This window comes from Schistocerca cancellata, chromosome 1 (genome assembly GCF_023864275.1).
Source record: "Schistocerca cancellata isolate TAMUIC-IGC-003103 chromosome 1, iqSchCanc2.1, whole genome shotgun sequence".
Classification (NCBI taxonomy): Eukaryota; Metazoa; Arthropoda; class Insecta; order Orthoptera; family Acrididae; genus Schistocerca; species Schistocerca cancellata.
In genome coordinates this window covers 770,485,916-770,509,569 of record NC_064626.1, presented here as the reverse complement: position 1 = coordinate 770,509,569, position 23,654 = coordinate 770,485,916, and the positions used below count along the sequence as shown (strand labels likewise).

General features: G+C 41.2%; 1 protein-coding gene across 1 annotated transcript in view; it reads right to left on the bottom strand.

The window, feature by feature from the left end:
* Positions 1-16,931: 16,931 nt before the first annotated feature.
* Positions 16,932-23,654, bottom strand: part of LOC126101437 (ankyrin repeat domain-containing protein SOWAHA) — a 408,466-nt gene continuing 401,743 nt past the window's right edge. The window contains exon 7 of the mRNA XM_049912125.1: positions 16,932-17,015. Coding sequence (XP_049768082.1) covers positions 16,932-17,015 — 84 coding nt within the window. The remainder of the gene's footprint in view (positions 17,016-23,654) is intronic.

Sequence of the window (23,654 nt, the reverse complement as noted above, 5' to 3'; positions counted from 1 at the left end):
GGTTTAATTTTTCACTGTCATTAAGGTCGATAAGTGAGGGGGAGGTTACAAATGCTCCTATCGGAGCACAAAAAAGGCAAATATGCTCCTGTTTAAAAGACTGACTGGAAAGTGGGGCACCAGCTGCTTCATTCCACCTTCTTCAGTATCTTCAAAAAAATTCCCAAAAATTTTGGCAAGTGAATATATTCGCGCTCTTTTTAACATGCAACTCACCCCTTACTCCCAAAAGCTCCCCTATCTGTAACCCGCTCAAACCCACCAGTCCACCGCTGTTATGTCTCTCATACCCACCACTCTCACTAACCCTTTCTCACTCCCTCATTCAGCCCGACTCATTGACATTATCTCTTTAGGATCTCTCTACCTGTCACAGACTACTGTATCACAGCCGCAGTCTCCTTCCTCCTGTCCTACTACTACTGTCTCATTTCACTGTCACTCTCCCCCTCTTGCTATTATCTCATTCATTGTTTCCCACTGCTACTGTCTCTTCTCACTGTCACTCTTCTTCTTCGTCCTCATTGTCATAGATTCTGTCGCTCATTATCACTGGCTCTCGCTCACTTCCACTTTTCCTTCTCTTTATTTCTCTACCACTGCCACCGTCTCCTTCACTCTTTTCCCAGCACTGTTCTGTCACTGTCAAGTATGTTCCACTGCTATTATGTAAAACTCTTTCTCTCATACTGCCATTGCCCCCTTCGCTCTTTCTATACCACAACGACTGTCTAATAAGTTCCAGCATTTATTACTTTCCCGTCTCTTTCCCACGGCCACTGTCTCCTCCTTTCTCAGCATAAAGAGGTACGAATATGTTCACACATCAAAATTTTTGGGAAAATTTTTGAAAGTGCCGAGGAAGGTATAAATAGGCAACTGATACCCCACTTTCAGTCAGAGTCTTTTAAACTGGGGCATGTTCCTCTTTTTGCGCTCCAATAGGATCATTTTCCCCGCTAGTTTTCTTCTTTTCCCTGCAACGGCAAAGCATGCCACCCATATAATAAGAACTTAGAGGTCAGTAAAATTTCGTCAGTTTATTTGTTTGAAATAAAAATAACACAAGACTAATTTTACACCTCAGACCAGATTTTATGTGCACAAAAATATTACATTTGCTTCAGTGTAACCCTTCTGATGATAATGGAGACACTTTAAATCATATTTCTCCGTGCTACGTCACTTTATAAACGACGTTTTCGCCTCACACCCCATATTACGCGCTTTATTTACGTGTACAACTAGGGTAACTTTGAACCTCCGTAACACGGAAACAGATGAAGATATCAAGAAAACTTTCAAGGTTATACGAGATCCGGAACTTAGGAATGTATCGTAAAAATTACGGTCATGCACATACCGTCTTGGCACACGAGACTAGTTTTTGGTACTGAAAAACTACGTTTTTGAGGTTTTTCTCGACAGCGGATAAGGATTTTTTTGAAAACGGGAAGATGGCATTTCTAGATAAATGCCTTGAGAATATACCCTTAAAATTTGAGCAATTTTCTGCCGTTAGTTATTTAGATATTCGCTGCTGACAGCGAAAAAAGGATGAAAAAGCTTTTTTTCGGATTTTCTCAGGAACTGCCCATGAACTAAATGGTGTCTCCGTAAGTCCCTCTAGGCGCACTGTAGACCATATCCGTTGCAAACAGAAGCAACTGATTTCCTCCATTTGCCTCGGCTGGTGGAACTGTATAATACCCAAATCGTGACACCTGTAGTGTAGGATGGTTACAGTAAGGCGGTCCCTCTCTGTTGGGTATACAAGTCGTCCTTAGGCGACGTATAAGCCCCGGAAAAATCACGTTTATATGCGCAGCGGTTTGGAACATACTTGTAGCGCATGCTGTTGCATGGGACCGATGTAGCAGTGCAACAGAGCCAAAGATAGTATTCAGGGGTAATTACTTACAAAATAATAACGATCCGACAATAATAATGCTATTGAATTCGTTGCTATTATTCTACAGTTGAGCTTGCACTGTTGCCAACTATTTGCAGCCATATTATTTCAATTTGTATAAATGAAATGGTATATTAATTCACTTTTTCTTAAACGATAAACTGTGAAAACGAGATTTCATTACAGTGGTATGAATGGAGTGGTTATATTTTTTCCCTTTATATTCTTAACTTTACCTCCTAAAACAACAAACACAAATACATAATTTGTTAATCAAAACCTATGAACCACCTTTTTCCTTTTGTGGTTAACAAGATCCTTTAATTACTTGCCCCTTGAACTATACTTGTGCCTGCCACGTGGCTTCGTTATGATGCTCCAACCTTTGGTGGCGAGTTTGTAAAATTGAACTGATTAGTGAGAAAATCAGCTCTCGTATTTGTCTGTTAGAACAAGTGAACTCTTCACCGCTGTTAATAGAAATTTGGATACGATACCACCAACTTTCAAAAAATAAAATAACGAGCCCATTTTATTTACGGACGTTATCGTGTAGTAACTTAAGCACTAACTATAGAAAGAAGGGAAAGGTGAGAATTAAAGCTCCTTTTGTGTGACTTTATTACAAAGAGAATATTTTGACTGGAGAAAAAAGAAAACTGCAATAAATGACTTTAAATTGAAAACTAGCTAATCCTCGGCTACTGTTTATAATAATAAGAAGAAAGGAAAGAAAGAAGAACTAGACAGTGAACGGTCACAAAAGAGCTAATAGGACAAAAACAGGATACAACGAAAAATTAACTTTACACACTGGGTTTAGGCGATTTCGCCTAACAATTGTCTCGTTTGAGACAATGAATTAAATAATACTTCAATCCCGTATTAATGGAAATTCCCAAAAGCCCTCCGCGGTTTCAATATACTTCAACAATTCATAAACCATGTATGACAGTGGGAAAAAAAACTCAACGTGCTAACAGTCAGGGACAATACACCTTCCTACTTTGCCTACTGCGAATGCGGCGCTTTATCAATGGAAAATAACGAACGCCAGAAGTCATTTCTGCTGCAATTATGTTTTGGTATAAATCCGATATTATCGGAATTTATTAATATTTTTTAATTTATTAGACTTTGCTGTTTCCTATTTTATCTGGCAACTTATAGACTTTGCGCAGCTGCATGTCGAAGCACGTAGTCATCTTCATGTCAGTCTGATGTTTGTTGCATGCCACCTTCATGGCGTTGAAGTTTTAATGGCTAGTACTGTATTTATGCTGAGGGAATTAGATTAGGAAATGAGACACTTAAAGTAGTAAAGGAGTTTTGCTATTTGGGGGAGCAAAATAACTGATGATGGTCGAAGTAGAGAGGATATAAAATGTAGACTGGCAATGGCAAGGAAAGCGTTTCTGAAGAAGAGAAATTTGTTAACATCGAGTATTGATTTAAGTGTCAGGGAGTCGTTTCTGAAAGTATTTGTATGGAGCGTAGCCATGTATGGAAGTGAAACGTGGACGATAACTAGTTTGAACAAGAAGAGAATAGAAGCTTTCGAAATGTGGTGCTACAGAAGAATGCTGAAGATTAGATGGGTAGATCACATAACTAATGAGGAGGTACTGAATAGGATTGGGGAGAAGAGAAGTTTGTGGCATAACTTAACTAGAAGAAGGGATCGGTTGGTAGGACATGTTCCGAGGCATCAAGGGACCACCAATTTAGTATTGGAGGGCAGCGTGGAGGGTAAAAATCGTAGAGGGAGACCAAGAGATGAATACACTAAGCAGATTCAGAAAGATGTAGGTTGCAGTAGGTACTCGGAGATGAAGAAGCTTGCACAGGATAGAGTAGCATGGAGAGCTGCATCAAACCAGTCTCAGGACTGAAGACCACAACAACAACAACAACAACAACAACAACAACAACTGTATTTATGAGGAAGGGCAAGGTACTACGCAGAGCAAACTGCAGCCGCCACTCGTGATATTTGTCGAAGGAAGGAAAAGACGATTAGTGTTTAATTTCCCAAAGACTGTGAAGTCATCAGAGACGGAGCGCGTGCTCGGACTGGGGAAGAACAGGGGGAGAAATCAGCCGTGCTCCATTCCAGCATTCACCTTAAGCGATTTAGGAATCATGGAAAACAGAAATCTGGATGACCGAGTGGGAATCTGGTCCCCCGCCATACCACTACGCCGCCACTCCCTACCCCCCCCCCCCCCACCACCCCCCGCACTCTGGTGTACATTTCTTGATTAAAGACAGAATCGTGTGCAAACAATCTTAGAGAAGGATATGATAGTGGTGCACTGGTGGCTACCATTGTAAGGGATTCAAATGCCTCTTAAATAAGTTACAACTGAGATGTACGAACATAGCATGAATTAAAGGTTAGATACCTCAAAAGCAGTCAGGTTGTGTGTATGGTTATGGAACATGTTTTATTTCATCGCCTTACACACAGTGTTCATACGATATGCTCAAAATGGGTGGCTTGTTCTGTAATGCATGCACGTACTCGTCAACCATGTTTGAAGTTACTTTTCAGACATGCTGATGCTGATATTAAGCTCAGTTATGTTGATCTTTAGTTCTGCGGCCTGTTTTACAGACTTGTCATTTAAGGTAGCTTCGCAGCAAGGGGTCTGGAGATGCTGAATCGGGAGAATGTGTGCGACACAATACTTTAAAGATGGTTTGATCACCACACATGCCGCTTAAGAAATTAATTCTTTCATTCGATGTGTCGCTAGTAGCACCATCCTTCTGCACCGACAATACAGGGGCGTAAAGTTCATCTGCCTCAAGAAGCGAAGTAAACAGTATAATGACGTCTTGCTGCACAACACAGTTCAATGTAGTTTCAAAGGAAACATGGCCCACTACTCGATGACGTGGCCTGGCATACCACACTCCAGTTCTCCGACAGTGTAAGGTGTTTTCTTGAAAATTCTTGTGTTCCATGTAATCACTAACGTGAAACCATGCTTCACCAGTGAGGCAGACACGGCCATTTCTGCAGTTCCATGAGTGTCAACAAAAGGCTGAAACCACTTACAGTATGCTAGTTCTTTTCTTTATCTGGAGCTTTAAATTCCCCAACACTACCGACATGAAACGAGTATGGATGAAACTTGAACTTCTGCATCCTTTCTGAGTAATATCATACGAAACCTGAAATTAGACAGATGGTCTCTTCAAACGTTTTGAAGGTGAACACAGCATTACAGCTCTCAACGGAGTCTATTTAGCATCCGTCAAAATGGCCGGTCCCCTGGTTCTCTTCTTGGCTGCTGCTGATCCACATTCCCGAAATGCGAGATTGATCCTGTTCTAGATATATACCACGATTGACGTCTACAGCACTTGTATACGAACAACTGGCAGAATACTGTTCAACAACAAAAATTCGTTGCTCTTGGGAAAACGACATGTTTACCAAGCTATGAACTGCCCCATACTACAAATGTAATATGACCGGCACCCATTACACAGGGTTTATCATTTGTTGTCGATAATACCTGTGCCACTGTCTTGAGTTAGCTGACTGAACAAATGCAATGCAACTCTTATTTGTAGACACATTTATTTTCAAGTGTACGACTTTTTGATCGCATTTGATCGTACTTCGGACAATCATTTTGAATGTAGCTACACAGACGAAACAGCACACTGATGAATGCAAAATAAGTCCATATTTTAATCCATTCAGTGACACCAATGAGACAAAATGTTATCATTAAGACCAATTGCTGTGGTTGTGATCTTATTGCACCCAAAACATTGGAATCTCAGAGAACTATTGACACTGTATACAATCATATTATACATCTGCAGTTTCAATTACACTAACATTTCCACAACCCGTTTAACATGCTACGCTTTCCATATTTATGACGTTGCTTTCCCTCAAGGTTTCCACACGCTGTAAAAAATGTTTAGACCACTGTTATGAAGTACGTATTCAAATCAATAACAACAACTATATACTGGTCTGCGAAGTTCATATTAAAATCAAAAACAACAAATATACACTAATCATCATGAAACTTTGTACATGCAACACAAATAAATAACAATAACTATAAAAACACATTGAAATACAAAGCTTCATCTACTTACACCCTGTGATAGATGAAATGTCCGGAACCAGCAGCACAGCACATAGAAAAAGAAACAAAGCATTAAATATTTTCTCAACAGCAATTTCAACATATCAGAACAGAGCAGTGAAAAAAAAAGAAAAAAAAGGAGGCTGGTGTAACTGAGGTATTTTTCTAGGTAGGTGCACTATTTTAGCATGTCTATTTTACACCCCACTTACATTACAGTCTAGGAATACAACTAAAAAAACAATCAAGGGAGTAAATTCAGGCAGTATGAAAGGAATTTCTCAGGGCAATAAAAAATATAGATTACATAAAATTATGACTGCTGACATTATCGGCTAATTGCACAGATTCAGATTATCTACGTGCTGCTGTTGTCGCACGTAGCAGAACGTGGGCTGTCTTTCATCGCAATTTACGTATCTAAATGCAAAGATTAATAACACCGCTGTTTGAAAACAGTCAAATTGTGCAATGAGAGTCATGTCCAGGTCCAATGAGCATAATGCACAATGAAGGAAAGGAGAAGCAAATCTGCTGGTTGATACAATATCTTAACAATGGCGGCAGTAATGGAGCTGGGCAGGTTCTAGCACAGTGTGCATTGCTTCAAGATATCTCATGTAGTCAGCACGCACTGTTGACAGATTTTTTCCCCCTCCCCTTCTGACATACCTGGTACGATTCATAGTCTGACAGCACTACTTTCATGTCACTAAATTGTGGATTTTCTAAAATTACCACTGTATTAAGCTCTCGATCTAACACCAAGCCTTTAACAACATGTTAACTGTCATTTGCATTCAGCTTGTACATTACAGATTAGATCAGATCAGATGCATTTTTCTTTCCATTAGATCCACAGTGAGGAGATCCTACAGGATGCAGAACATGTCAGAAAAATATCAATACACAATAAATATTTACATAGAAAAATAAATATGCTAATGTACCTTCCATGGATCCCAAGTTCGATGGTCCTCATGGATGTGGAATAAGTCAAAAAACTCCTATACATATAAGGCAATAAATAACTTGTCACAAAACATGTAAATGTTCAATACACTGAAACGCCTACGGTAATTTGTAGGCTATTGTAGTAACAAATTATCAAATACAAAATTCATGTTACAACACTAATTTAAAATGATTGCAATACTGCACTGAAATTGTACAGAATTCATATTATACTAGTACTCACATTATTTGATATTGTTAGTAACGTACACACAGCAGTCGGTTCTACTAGGAAATTCATCAACGATGCGGAAGGAATTTGCGACCAATAAATCCTGCAGACTTCTCTTAAACTGATTTTTATTAGTAATTAAACCTTCTTTGTCTGCCTCAAGTTACTGAAACTGTGCGTTCCCGGATAATGAACACCTTTCTGGACCAAAGAAACTGACTTTAAATCTTTGTGGAGATAAAAGAAGAACACTACAATCGTAGGTGCACTATGCAATGCTACATATTCGCTAAATGGTGCAGATGTTGGTAACAGTGAAAACTCAAAGCCTGGATGCAGTTTTTCGTGCCACTTGATTTTTGCTCCAGTGAATCAGGTGCACTATGCTGGTGGCTCCATGATTTATACAGATGTTGGATCTGGAAACAATTCTGTGTCCTGCTCTGATATACCAGGCACTGTAGCATGGAGTCAGTCTGTGTGTTGCGTCGATTTCTTCCAAAAATGCGTGTGTTTCGACTGAAAACATTTTGCAAAAAGGATATTTTATTTATTTGGCAGGCATCTAACACACAAAATCATTTTCAGAAAGGGTTTTCAGGAAAGGATGGCGGTCTCTCGTCGCAGCACCATTTCGTGTACTGCTTTTCCGTTCTCGTGCTCCAAGAGCTATCATACAAGTGAACGGTGTAAGTTATATAGTGCTTGAAAATATTTATGTTTCTTGATGAATTTGTATTATGACCATAAGAAGTGAATGCAGTTTATGCTATTTGTATTTCCCCTATCACGGTATGCCGAAGCATGATTCTGCGCCTCTTCTGAAGGCAAAGCGCTGTGTTTCGACATCATTTACGGTGTGTCTCCTGTTCTCTCGCTGTTACCGTATCTGATCCTAATAAGTCTTCCGAATAAAAAACGAAAATAGACAACACACAGAACTGTCAGGCAAAAGCATCAGACAAAAGTATTAAAGAGGTTAAAGTAGAAATCGATCATGCCCCAAAAACAATCAGTAATGCGACTGAACAGTTTCTTTCTAATTAAATTAGAATTATCTTTTACCACCTACGATTTGAATGCCAAACTTCTTAAGATCAATCTTTCTTAGTAGCACGAAAATGAAGATTTCGTTGACAGTAGTTATGAAACTGACACTTGTAAAAGATCATGTTACCTTCCATTCATTCAGAAGGTTGATGCACTCAGCGACTCTTATATTGACTTGTAAATATTAGATTTCGCCTATCAGTCGTCCTTTTTAAGTTTTATTGGCAGATCTAGATTTCGGCTAGAAACTAGCTATTCTCAATGCTAAGAATGCAAGAGGTGCATAGTTAGATGATGTCATAAAAAGTTGCAATTAATGGTTTAACTCAAATGGTTTGTACATTACATACCACTATCATTTTTGATCAATGCATGTAATGCCTGTTGGTCGGGCTTCATCCACAGTTCATTGAATACTACTGTTTGCGGAAGGCGTGCTGTATGGAGAACACATCGGTTGGTTACATGGCGCCATCTATGTGAACTACGTATAAACCTCAAGGGAAGTAAATCACTTCAAATTTAATTACATAAAATGAAACATAAGTAACATTCTTAAATTATCGTTCGATTTATTTCACATTTATCATCGAGTAATAAAATTTCGAGGTTCACTCCTTCTCAATCCGTTATTATTATTAACAGCAATTGGGGCAGTGCTTCCAGAGCACTCTTAAATGGATAAATCTGTCGTACATGCACAGCTGTAGTCGTGATGCAGGGAAATTGTATCTCGACTTCTTGATAAGGTCCTTGGTTATATGTAATGAATTGTTTTGCTTTCTCTTGCAGCACAGTTATCCATTGCCTGACATGGTGAATGGGCAGTTTTACATTTCTGTTGTGAGTCCCTTTCTGCCGGTGTACGGCTTTTGTATTCATCTTTTAACCTGAAACCAGATACTTTTTAATCTTTCACCAAAGTTTTGAGAAGAGTGCATAGAGCATATACTTCTCCCAGGAGTGATTTGCATAATTTGAAAGGGGCCAAAAGCATCTCATTTGGAGAATGCCATACTCTCACAGGATCTTTGGCCCCGGTAGCTGAGTGGTCAGCGTGACGGAATGTCAATCCTAAGGTCCCGGGTTTGATTCCCGGCTGGGTTGGAGATTTCTCCGCTCAGGGACTGGGTGTTGTGTTGTCCTAATCATCATCATTTCATCCCCATCGACACGCAAGTCGCCGAAGTGGCGTCAACTCGAAAGACTTGCACCAGGCGAACGGTCTACCCGACGGGAGGCCCTAGCCACACGACATTTCATTTCATTTCATTAAAACATTTAAATTACGTCAGGTAGGTAAAACTTTTTAAATTTTTCAAAAAACATTTTTTAAAATTTATAAAACACTAGAAGACACGTGCTGTATACATCTATTAGTTGATACGGCTTAAATATATTTATTTTTATATTATATCTCCCTTTATTAAAACGTCATATTTACTAAATAGTTCATAGATGGTGCCAAACATCAGTCACATGCATGGTTATTACAATTTGGCTATTCTGATATAGATATAGAGGGTGCTAACCTCTATAGCGGAATAGCCAATTGTAATAACCATGCATCTGGCTGATGTTTGGCACCATCTATGAACTACTGAATCCTAGATCCGCAAATAAAATTTAAAAAGGACGACTGATAGCTAAAATCTATTATTTACAAGTCACTTGTAAAAGATCTGGCTGAGAGAATCGTCAATCTCACGAAAAACTAAAGTAAATAATTTGCAATAAACAACCAAACGAATAAGTATATACTTCAGTTTGTATCTAGGTACTGCAGGGCATAAAAATACATTTTATCAATGAATAAGAAGTTTTACAAGGAAATGAAATTTTATCGTAATATTTGCCTTAGAAACACTGTGCGAGGGTGTTTTAAAAAGTAATGCCTCCGAAATTTTTATGTGAAAACTCGTAAAGTTCTTTTTTTCACATAAAACAAACGTTACTGATATTCTACGTGTTTATTCTTCATATCTACGTATGTATTTCTGAACGTAGTCACACTGGCGACGAACATATTTCTCCCAACGAGAGATCGGTTTGCTGATAGTGTCTCCTTACGATATTTGACTTGGCTGATGGAGCCACAACTTCGCCTCTGCTTGCACCGTTTCATCACCATCAAAGTGAAGTCCTCGGTCGGCCGCGGTGGCTGAGTGGTTCTAGGCGCTTCAGTCCGGAACCGCGCGACTGCTACGGTCGCAGATTCAAATCCTGCCTCGGGCATGGATGTTTGTAATGTCCTTAGGTTAGTTAGGTTTAAGTAGTTCTAAGTTCTAGGGGACTGATGACCTCAGAAGTTAAGTCCAATAGTGCTCAGAGCCACTTGAAGTCCTGGAAGGTGTTATTTACGTATTGGAAAGAGATGAAAATCGGACGGGACCAAGTCAGGACTGTATGGAGGATGATCGATGACGGTGAACCGAAGCCGTCGGTTTGTTGCAGTGTGTGGTCTGGCACTGTCGTTCTGAAGGAGAGGGCGCTGGGTGTGTAGATGAACTCTTCGAATCGAAACTCGATTGCAGCACGCGGTTTCTCACAAACCGACGTAGTTACGTTGCATACCGCCTTGTAACAGAGCTGCAAGTATGCGGACATGAACAATAGCAACGTAGACTAACATTTGTTTTACTTTAAGAGTTTTCACGGAAAAAAGTTTGCAACCACCACTTCTCAGCACGCACTCGTATATAGTGGCTTGACAGATTGTATTATTAAATGTAATACGGCAACACTAAACAATGAAGTATAAGTAGGTACTCAGGTAATTACATGCAACAGACTTTGAATAAAAAATAAAACTAAGATTATTATGCACTTACTTCTTTCTGAAAAGTAAGGGCCCAGGGCAACCCCCTTATCCTTTTCGACGGAGTCCTAATTACAGATGAATCATTATTTTGTAAAATGGAACCACAACAGGTTTCAGCACAAAGAAAAAATGAGACTTGAAAAATAATGGACGCATCTGCGAAAAACCGATGATATTTCTATGTAATGTAGCCTTACACAGAAATGATACGTGGGCGACGTACATAATAGACAAAAAGAGAACAGAAGCTTTTGAAATGTGATGCTCCAGAATCAGGTCGAAGATAAGATGGATAGATTCAATAACTAACCAATAGATACTGCGTCGAAATGGAAAAGACATGAGTTGATAACGCATATTAAGGACAGACGGTAATCGGTTGACAGCCCACGCTCTGAGCAATCAAGAAATAATAATCTTGTTAACTAAGGGAACGTGGTGAAGGGGGAGAGTGGGTAAAAAACTATTGGGGGATGTGTACAGTAACAGCTTTTGCAAGATGGCGGACATTTGGAGGAACAATCATCTTTTTACAGACATCTCTGCAGTTGAAATGGATTGGGCCGCCTCATCATGTGTAGCACAGTGGAGCAAGACTGCGAAGTAAGACACGTCGGAGAAGGCTTGGCTGTAACTCTAAATGCGCTAGTTCGGGGCTACGTAGATGAGGATGTCAAACTGTAAATGGAGAAATGCCAAGAAAACTGCAATCCAAAGCAAGTGTGAAATCTGGACGAGAGCGAAAATCCGGGACGGCGGCAGCCGCGTTAACTCCGGGGCGCGGCGGGCACTGTATTAGCTGGCGAGGAGGTGCAGGAGAACAGGCAGAGGCAGAGCGGAGGCGTCTGGGCAGAGCAAACAGCTGCGGGACGGCACTGTTCAGGTCTTAATCAAGGGCCGGGGGCTAATGGCGAGAGGCATTATAAGGCGGCTACACGGGAAGGGTGTGTCCGCGCCACGTCATTACGGCGGCGCGCAAGACCGCGCGTCCTCCGCAAACACCGCGCGCGCCGCGCCGGGATGCGGGCGTTCCTCTCCGCTCCGTCGTCTGCGACGCTGCCGCAGGGCGCCTTCTCCAGCTTCCCAAACCTACTACACCACATACAAAGTATCTCATTTGCGTATTGCGCTAACTTTTTTCGTTAAGAGCTTTACGTCCCGCAGAGAGACCGGTCATCATAGACTCACTCGGTGGAAACAGTACCGTTCCTATTTCATTTCTTTCTCAAAGGAGACTGGTTTTCAAATGGTTCAAATGGCTCTGAGCACTATGGGACTTAACATCTGAGGTCACCAGTCCCCTAGAACTTAGAACTACTTAAACCTAACTAAACTAAGGACATGACACACATCCATGTCCGAGGCAGGATTCGAACCTGCGACCGTAGCGGTCGCGCGTTTCCAGACTGAAGCGCCTAGAACCGCTCGGCCACAACGATCGCCTGACGCTGGTTTTATTCAGGATTCCAATATGCTGTATTATTCCCCAATCTTTTGGCTACAAACCCTATTTTTCAAAATAATTTCCGCTCAATGCAACTGGCAGAGAGGTCTGTACGTCAGCATGGCACCGCTCCACTGATCTACGTCGTAGCCAACGTCTTTCTGTATCAGTAACGTCCCCATCGTCAACGTATACCTTCCCGCGGAGTGCATCCTGCGCTGGGCCAAACAGATGTAGTCGGACGGTGCGATATCGGGGCTATAGGGTGGATGAGGAAGAACAGAACAACGAAGTTTTGTCAGCTCTTCTCGGTTGCGCAAACTTGTGCTAGGCCTTGCACTGTCATGGAGAAGAAGTTCGTTTGCAATATGATGGTGACGAACACGCTGAAGTCCAACGTTGCAGGAGTCACAGGTGTGAGCGGCCAGCCTGCACAAGGGAGAAGATCGGACAGGTTGGCGCGTCCTTGTTGCGAAGACGACACGCTCAGTTTTGCCCTTCCTTGTTGCTACGATGACGCACGCATCCACCCTCCGTCGCATGGAATCCCTGATCCGCTGATGCAGCCCTGGAGAATGGCGTATTGTATCACAGCCGTCCACAATACGAGCACAAAGAGTTGTTGTTGAGAAGCGTACGAACACTTCGACTGAAATGTGCAGGAGCTCCATCGTGCATGAACCACACGTTGTGTCGTACTTGTAAAGGCACATGTTCTAGCAGCACAGGTAGAGTGTCCCGTATGAAATCATGATAACGTGCTCCATTGAGCGTAGGTGGAAGAACATGGGGCCCAATCAAGACATCATCAACAATGCCTGCCCAAACGTTCACAGAAAATCTGTGTTGATGACGTGATTGCACAATTGCGTGCGGATTCTCGCCAGCCCACAGATATTGATTGTGAAAATTTACAATTTGATCACGTTGGAATGAAGCCTCATCCGTAAAGAGAACATTTGCACTGAAATGAGGATTGACACATTGTTGGATGAACCATTCGCAGAAGTGTACCCGTGGAGGCCATCAGCTGCTGATAGTGCCTGCACATGCTGTACATGGCACGGAAACAACTGGTTCTCCCGTAGCACTCTCCATACAGTGACGTGGTCAACGTTACCTAGTACAGCAGCAACTTCTCTGACGCTGACATTAGGGTTATCGTCAACTGCACGAAGAATTGCCTCGTCCATTGCAGGTGTCCTCGTCGTTCTAGGTCTTACCCAGTCGCGAGTAGTAGGCTGGAATGTTCCGTGCTCCCTAAGACGCCGATCAATTGCTTCGAACGTCTTCCTGTCGGGACACCTTCGTTCTGGAAATCTGTCTCGATACAAACGTACCGCGCCACGGCCGTGCTAATCCATACATCAAATGAGCATCTGCCAACTCCGCATTTGTAAACATTGCACTGACTGCAAAACCACGTTCGTGATGAACACTAACCTGTTGATGCTACGTACTGATGTGCTTGATACTAGTACTGTAGAGCAATGAGTCGCATGTCAACACAAGCACCGAAGTCAACATTACCTTCCTTCACTTTGGCCAACTGGCGGTGAATCGAGGAAGTACAGTACATACTGAAGAAACTAAAATGAGCTCTAACATGGAAATTAAGCATTTCCGGACACATGTCCACATAACATATTTTCTTTATTTGTGTGTGAGGAATGTTTCCTGAAAGTTTGGCCGTACCTTTTTGTAACACCCTGTATATATATCAGATCTAAATAAGAACTGAATAGGGATGTTATAAAAAATGGGGGAAAAGTTCTACACTGAACAATGATCAACGGTAAATTCTGGCAGAAAATGGCCCAAATGCAATGTTATGTGAAATGTTGCAGCCACTTTGACCAAGTTATGATGATGCCGATCGGGAAGGAAGATCATCGATATCTCCCTGATGTTAGATCCTATTTACAAGCTCTTATGAACTATAATATTCAGAGTATAGTGGTCGAAATATTACGGGTCAAAAAGTTTATGGTGACAGCAGGGAAAAATTAGATAAAGTTACACGTGAATCCGATATTGGTTTTTTATTATTGGCTAGTGTGTAGCAATTGTATGGTGAATCAACAAAATGCCTGTGTGATCCATAAACAGGTAGAACTATCTTTCCCACCGTAATGTCGCATCTCACGTGTGTTACGCTTCGATGACAAGTCTGATCGCGAGGGCCTCTCGTCGGGTAGACGGTTCGCCTGGTGCAAGTCTTTCGAGTTGACGCCACTTCGGCGACTTGCGTGTCGATGGGGATGAAATGATGATGATAAGGACAACACAACACTCAGTCCCTGAGCGGAGAAAATCTCCGACCCAGCCGGGAATCGAACCCGGGCCGTTAGGTATGACATTCCGTCGCGCGGATCACTCAGCTACCAGGGGCGGGCTTCTGTGTGAAAATGGGTGGGAAAACTTTCGAAAGTATATAATAATGGTACAAATGTTACTGCAGATGAGCAAATAGAAAGTAAAACTTAAAATTTTAACACCTTTTAATGATATATGAATACTGTGCACTTAAATACCAATTAGTCATTATGCCCCGAAAGAGCAAATATGCGCAGCTTTCTTAACGAAAGGAGCAGGATTAAAATAGGGGGGAAACTTCCCAAAAACTTTGCCCAGAACCGGGAAATTGAAAACATTTTTAACTTATTTCTGGAATAAATGTGTCCAGAGACAAAAATATGAAGGCCTAGTTTGCGTTTGAGTATTTGTCTGTGTACGTAACAGAAAAAAATCGGTGACTTGCTCGACATGTGTCATGTGCGTAGCAACCGTGTAACGAATTAATGAAATGGTGCAAAGATCTACACGTTAGAGAAGAATTCAACTTCAGGTTTTAAAAAATGAGTTTACGACACTCAGAGCTGTACATTTACTAGACGATGAGATGATTTCCACCAGTTTCGAGGACGGGTCTTTACTGAAGAGTCACAAAGTGAGCAGATTTTCAAGTGTACTGTGCACAGTATGTACCACAGGTATAAACTAAAACAATGCCCAAGCACAAGGTGATAAAGATTGATGGCGACAAATAATTTCGGAAGGAAAATAATATTGCGGACAATATTTTTGTAATCAACAGTAGCGGGATTGAAAGAGATTCTAAACCGCGCACGAAACACTCAATAAAAAGTGAAAGTTATAGATTGTACTGCTGTAGTGTTTTGAACTTAAATTGTTTTACATGTGAAATATACACGAGGCGAAAAAGGAAGACACTTACGTACAACGTACACAGTGAAAGAATGAACCTCCCGTGAATACCATAAAGCATAATAAACGTCCGATTTATCTTTTCTCTGATAGTATTGCGTTTGACCTTTCAGAACAGAACGGACTGCCCCACTGTTTCACTGCACACGAAGCCGTGGTAAGCAAAATGTGGGCTGAAGATGATCATCCAAGAAATATCGCCCAATCCGGAGCATATGATAAAAGCTCCAAGCACAACGGCGGGCACCTCTTCGTCCGAAGCAAATCGAAGGCCACGTACGTCTTTCTTCAGGGCACCAAAAATATGGAAATCAAGTGTGGACACCTACAGTCCCGGATGTCTCTCTATACGATTTCCATATTTCTGAAGAGCTGAAGAAAGACATTCGTGGTCGTTGTCAGTGATCCCAAGGCATCGGATTCTAGCAAATGTCGCAGCTTTGGCATGTGGTCCCTAAGTATCATGCTGAAGGAGAGGGTACTCCGCGTGTACAGGAACTGTTCTAATTAAACACTCGATTACATCACGCTGTTTCTCACGCACCCCCGTAGTTACGTTACACACCGCCAAGTTACATGCTACAATTCGGAACCCCTAGCGGCAGAGGGCTGCAAATATGTTGGCATGAAGAATAAAGGTTTAAAATGTTAGCAATGCCGTTTTATTTAAAAAGCTTTAAAGAGTTTTCACATTAAAAAATTCGGAGACATAACTTTTCAGTACGCCCTCGTATTAATGGTTATGAGGATTGCTTTAGAAATAATAAACAGTTTACTTACTTCTTTTTGCAACTGTTCTGTTTTAATTTGGCTGGCACTTATACAAATAAGGACACAGATTTCTAAAATGTACCGCTAGCAGACGCATAGAAAATTAAATCTAGTGTAATAAATTATGCTGGTGACTAGTTTCGAAACACCAAGTTCATCTTTAAAACCAGGACTATTAAACCTGATACTTTCCTGACTTCATGTTGGAAATACGTAGTAAGTGTAGTGTATTTGTTTTTCTTAGAATTTCCGTCCTTAAAATCAGGTACCAAGAACACCAATCTGCAGTTAAGGATGGGACTTTATAACCATTTTGTAATTCACGGCTATAATAAATAAAAATCTCAAAAGTGGTACAATTTAGCCACCTCTACTCGAAGATACTTTTTTTTTTAAATAAGTTATGCTAGGATCAACCGTTTGGTTTGACTCACAGCTGGCGAGAACGTTGTTCGTATCGAATTAGCACTCACCATCGTTGGATCCTGAAACAAAAGAGAAATCTATTAGTTAACGTCTCTGAATAAAAGCAGCATACGAATTTTCTAAAACAGTACATTTCTACTCATGTACTTAGATTTCATTCTAAAATATACTTCAGAATTAATCACAAATCAGATCATGCCGAAACACACACACACACACACACACACACACACACACACACTCACACACACACACACACACACACACACACACAGAGAGAGAGAGAGAGAGAGAGAGAGAGAGAGAGAGAGAGATATCTGCAATTCCGTGAGGAGAGAAGCATGAGAGGAAGCGTAGCGCTACATTAAAGCAAGCACCCAAGGGAACATGCCAAAAAGAAATACGAGAGAACAAACACGTATGGGGGCGGAAGATATATAACCACGGCACTGATAACTCCACAGTAGTGTCGGATAATAATGCAATGTCATCTGTACAAGACGTGACAGGCAAAGATGAGGAATTAAGGGTAAGGAGGAGGAACATCAATGACGAATCTAGTTAATTACTGTAACTAATGCAGCATGGATTATAAACTAGACATAAATTAACCTATCATAGCTATGAGCAACGTCGAGATACCATTATTCCTGTTGACAAGAAACTCAACTAAATCGCAACGATGCATGGGCCATTTTCATCATAAAAAAATAACAGAGTTAATTATAGGTGTAAACAGGAGTTCAACGCTGATACCGAAGACCGAAATCTGGGAAAAGTATTATGCCCTACATAAACTTGACGGTATGAGAAAATAACCGGAAAACGTATATTTTCAAACGTAGTTAGGGATAAACATATCAACAATAAATGTTTTATCAAATACAGTCTACGGTGTTCTACTGGTTTACTTGGGGAATACCCTTTATTAATTAAATTATTTCGGGAAAAAAAACGATAATGAATTAAAGTACAAGAACAATCTTTTAATGTCAGTTAAGTTTTTGAGAACAACAATTAGACTTGGATCAATATATTTAAGGAGGGTAGTGGTTGATGGAGGCGAAATATGAATCCTTGCTAAATAACACAAAACATACACAGGAGCTCATTCTCTACCGCCGCAAGGAGATGTACCGTTACGTAATTGGAATATCCGGTATATTATGAAGTACACATCGAGGAAGAGAAAACGGATTAAACAGCTACCCAACATCTGCTACTTCGTATGGAACGATTTATGGAAAATAGAAGAAACGACACTATAATCATCACAGGTTACAGATACTGGTAACAGCGTATCGGGTCATAAAAGACTGTGGAAATAATAGAAGTCACTGTGTAATGGTGAATTGGGTGAAGGCGAGAATAAATTAAAGATGCTCATGTATTGGTGCATTTCTGTTTTACTAGTCGTACAATTTTTAATAATACAAACAACCAAGGTAATTGTCCGTTATGATTCTTCGTTTAAACAAACTGGAGCCAAAGCTAAACATACTGTCATAGAGGACATCGATCAAGCGGAGTACAAAACTAGGGTACAGTTTTCCTTCTCACAGCGCAGGTGATCGTTAGTGATACGGCAAGGCATAGCCTCTCTCTCAAAGAAAACTGCGAGGCTTACACGAGTAGAATTAATTTCACATCCCTTGGAAATCCGGCGACAATCGTGAACAGGATCGTAGTTGGCCTGGACACTATAATTATGGGCCATAGTAGACGGTGTTTTACAGCCGACGGCTTGTCCCAAGCGCCAGATGAGCAAACACTTGTTTTGATTCATTAAGTGCAGCCGCGAGTGCCGCGCGTTAAGGCTGCGCCCAAATTACCACCTGGCCACTCACCGAGCCTCCAGACATCGCGCCTACTGTGACGTATGTAGAGTTCGAAAGACGTCTAGCAACAGCAAGCCATCATCTTCTGTACTACTATCTAGTTCAAATTAACAGACGCTAACACAAAGATTCAGAAGTGCTATACGGCGCACACTTTTAACTATTCTGAAACAGATCACTCCGAACAACACTTCTCGAGTCATTTCTAGATATAGTAAAGAACTGTACAGCACCTCCCGTGGCATGTTCAAAAGTCTAGTATATATGTACGTCCCGATGATATTAAATTTTTATAGACGTCTTTGCCGCAAGATATATGAAACATAGTTTAAAATACATAAACTACAGTAAGCACTCGGGTCGAAGAATTTCAGAAACTGGCCCTTCAAAAAAAGTAAGCACTCAGTTCGTTTTCACAGAAATCCATCACTATCCAGACTTTCACTGATGTACACACTTACACCCTATGCTGGGGACACTTTCAATGAAGTATCTAACCGAATGTGGAGTAATTACAGCTCATTCTTCCTCAGGACCCGAAACCATAGAAGCTAGCGATGTCGGACGCTGGGGTCTGGAGCGAGGTCGAGTGCTGATACAAACAATCGTAGTTTCCGAACAGTTACTCTACTGTACGCACTACACAATCGTTGCCACTTCACAATCACTTCACCAAAATTAGACTTGGCAGCTTCAGAAGGGTTGAAATATCCCTCCCCGATGGGTTTGTTAATCAGGTGACGTTCAGTGACTAGTCAGCATACGAATTTAGAGTTCACCTGACCGACCCATTCTGTTATTGGATTGGATCGTTTGGGGGAGAAGACCAGACAGCGAGATCATCGGTCTCTTCGGATTAGGGAAGGACGGGGAAGGAAGCCGGCCGTGCCCTTTCAAAGGAATCATCCCGGCATTTGCCTGGAGCGATTTAGGGAAATCACAGAAAACCTAAATCAGGTTGGCCGGACGCGGGATTGAATCGTCGTCCTCCCGAATGCGAGTCCAGTGTGCTAGCCACTGCGCCACCTCGCTCGGTCCATTCTGTTATTACTGCTTGCCTTCTGCCAACACAATAGTCACCGCCTCCTTTTATACCGGAAGGTCCGCCTGTCATGACATCTAATGGTCAATTCCGCATTACGCAGGGGTTTCCGATTACTTTTCACCAAATGGTGTAAGTCTTGTTTCGTTTTGGCTGTCTTCTATCTGATGACGCTTCACCTCTTAATCACTAACCAAACACGAGTAGTGTCTGTGTTGCCTCACCACGAAAAGAAAGTGAATGCATCATTCAGTTGGCTGTACATTACACACAGGGTTGTGAAGAGCCTTCCACCACCAATGTGTTGACAGAATGGGGAACAGTAACACAGTTATCCAAAAAATCGTTAGATACGACGCAATGAAAAGAATAAAAAAGAAAACAACTGTGCGCAAGGTATCCCAGCTAACAACATTCCATTAAGCGGCTGTTTGCAAAAGTACTTTTCCGATAGTTGTGAACAGAGAGATTCACACCACAGCCTTTCTAACCACCAAGGTCGGAAATTCACACGTACTGGTATTCTTCTCCAAGTCACAAACTGATACAGCAGTCAGCTTACATATATCAGAGGGACGACACTAACTCTTTTCGTAGATCATAGCGCAGGCATAAATAAGGTAAACGGGAGGCGCGGAGTATGTGCCGTATGATGGTGCAATAGCAGCTTATGATTCACAGCAGTGTTCAACATTATTATAATTATTTATTTATTTTATATTATTTATTCTTTTATCCCCATTTCGTGGAATACAATGTTAGTTGATCTTGGTTTGTACTCCCATTTGTTTGCCTTGAGTTAGTTTATTTCGTCTGTTTTTAAAATCACTAGTTCCCACATAGATTCATTGAATTCCATAATAAATCTAATGTTACTGTTACTATTCTGTAATATCACTGTTATATTATTGGCGATTCTGTTTCCTGGTGTCCTGATTAGACGTACGAAGAGCAAAATAAAGTATCTTCTGATCGTGCTCATTCCTGATTTCATTTCCTTGTAGCGTTTTTCATTACAAGCTTGAATCCAGCGTTAATTTTCTTGGTAATTTTTATTTACGTATATTCCGGCTATTCTCCTTTCTGTCTTGAGTGTTCTACCTCTGCACTGTTAGTTATTTGGAAATGGATTTCATTTTCGTGTGTTATTTCTGTTTGTGCGATTCGTAGTGTTTTAATTCTGTACTTATTGAGAGGCCTTTTTTCAGTAATATATTGTGCTTTTGACGGTTTGTTTACTCTACTATGCCTTGGAAAACGCCTCTCAATCTATCCAAAAATATAAGCTTAGGATGTGACGAGTTACGTCGATTTCGAGACCACTGTCTTTCATTTATAGCATATGCCGGTAGTTAAATTACAAGCGTCTTCAATAATATTTTGTTAGCTCAAAATTGTCGTTGCTTCGAAGTATCGCAGCGTTTCAATAACAGCTACTTAACTACTGCGCAGTTCCTGATGTAGGAGCGTGAGGCACGTGCAAACATTATCTAAGATGGAATAATTCCAGTGGCAGAACTCACTCGACTGCGTTGGCGCAGGGATCTGTAACTAAGGATGGTAATGCAGAACGCGAAGCCATGCTGCTGGAGAACAGCACAGGCACTGTGTAAGTGTCAGGTTCATACCAATGCACGAACGCCCTGTAAGTAATTGCAGAGAAGTTACTTGGTTCTGGTTTTGGAACAGTAGTATACAATTATAGAGCATCGTATGCCTGAGGAGAACGATGTACCCAGCGCTTCCTGTTCAGATCTCGCAAACTAAAAATAAATTTAAAAAACGCATTCGCTTAGCAACCAAAACCAAACTAAGCCTCTTTTTGCAAGATAAAAATGCAGGGTCTAATACCACCCACCCAACTATTCCTATACTTGGCATACTCGGGGAGGTCGAGGGAGAAAATGTATTTCATTGTGATTAATATGTGCGCGTCAAGGGATGAATGAATCAATGATACCCTGAGCGTAAGAGGTAAGAGAAACAGCGTAATTCTTGTAGAATCTTCAGATCATATGATTCTACAAGAATGACGCGATACTAATACTTACGTCAACACATAAAAAACTTTTTTTGTATTTCTGTGAAATAACTGAGAAGCATCCCTGAAATAAATCGAATATTTTCGCTTTGGTAACGTTGGCAATTTTCAGACGCACCTTAAAGTATCTGACCACATCTGAGTGCTACGACGACAACAATAGAGCAAAGCGTCAGTTACGTTGATCTGTTACATACAATCATAAGCTGGTCCGTTCAACGTCGCCTCCAGGCCTTAGCAGGCACTGGAAGATTCAATGAGCTATACTTCAGTTTCTTAGGCACTAAAACGTCGTAGGCCGAAGCAAGCAAAATTATCGATTGTAAGATATTCGAGTTTCAGATTCGGTAACTCTTTCGAGCACTTGCAAAGAAAATGCGAAGCGTGGAAGTAAATGGTTGTTTCAAGAGTAGCTGCATTTTTGTAGAAGAAAAACTGGGATTTTAGAGCACTAATTACATGATCACATACATGAACTGTTTGAGGTTCAGTCACTCTCGCAATGCATCGGCGGGATAGTCATCATTACTTTAGGTATCTTCACTAAATGAACGTGATGGGAATACATTAGAAACAGGAATACGGAAAAAATGTTCAAATGTGTGTGAAATCTTATGGGACTTAACTGCTAAGGTCATCATTCCCTAAGCTTACACACTACTTAACCTAAATTATCCTAAGGACAAACACACACACCCATGCCCGAGGGAGGACTCGAACCTCCGCCGGGAGCAGCTGCACAGTCCATGACTGCAGCGCCTAAGACCGCTCGGCTATTCCGGCGCGGCCAGGAATACGGAAGCATCGATGTTTCACACAGCCATTCACGGAGCTAAGAGCTAGCTTGTTTGAAGGCAAAAAAGAGGCAACGAATCAGAAACGATGTTGCGTTTTGTTACCTGTATCGTACTGAATCGGCCAGCTAGAAGCAAGAACGTTAAAAAAAAGTTCGATTCGTCCGTGTAGCGAAGAACAACGCTCGCTGCCGTCGTTCACGCGGTCTATACGAAGCAACATGCAAGCGATTCGACTACGCAATGTAATTACCTCACCGTAGGCAATGAAACGTTTTACTGGTGTTCAGTAGTACAGTTATCTTCATTAAACTGTTTTCACAACAATCGTTTAATCATGGGACAAGATTAATAAGTGTCAATGGCTTGTGCCTTGGTGCTGTCTGATAGCATTCAGAGAATTTCTGGTTAGCCTACTGCACAAAAAGATACATGGACTTGCCAGAAGTTAATACACAAATTCAGGTATGTTTGTTTCCACAGCAACAGCGACATTCACTGTTACTTAAGACAAAAAATCCATGCCCGAGCCTTCGAACAAACTATTCATCAGTCATCTATTAGCTCTACAATCTAACACAGAGCTGGAAAAGCATCAGCCTCACTCCTCGTCCAAAAACACGCCCAACGCCGGTCCACCAAACCTGACACCTCTTATCTATTGAGTCCAGGGTAGCTCCTGAAACTCTTTCAACACTGGCCTTTCTGACAATCAGTACCTTGTATACACAGTATTTGCTCACAAAATTCTTCGAAGTGACTGATACCGTAAATGCTTACAGTTAAATCACCTTCAGAATATCTGCGGGCGTCTCACACAATTGTCCAGGTATGTATAAGAGGTAGTCAAATGAAAATGATACAGATGGAAAAAAAGAGTAAGTAAACTGTTTGCTACTTCAAAAGTAATCGCTCTAACTGTTAACACATTTATCACACTGTGAGACAAGACAGGAAATGTCTTCATGTGAAAAATGTTTGTT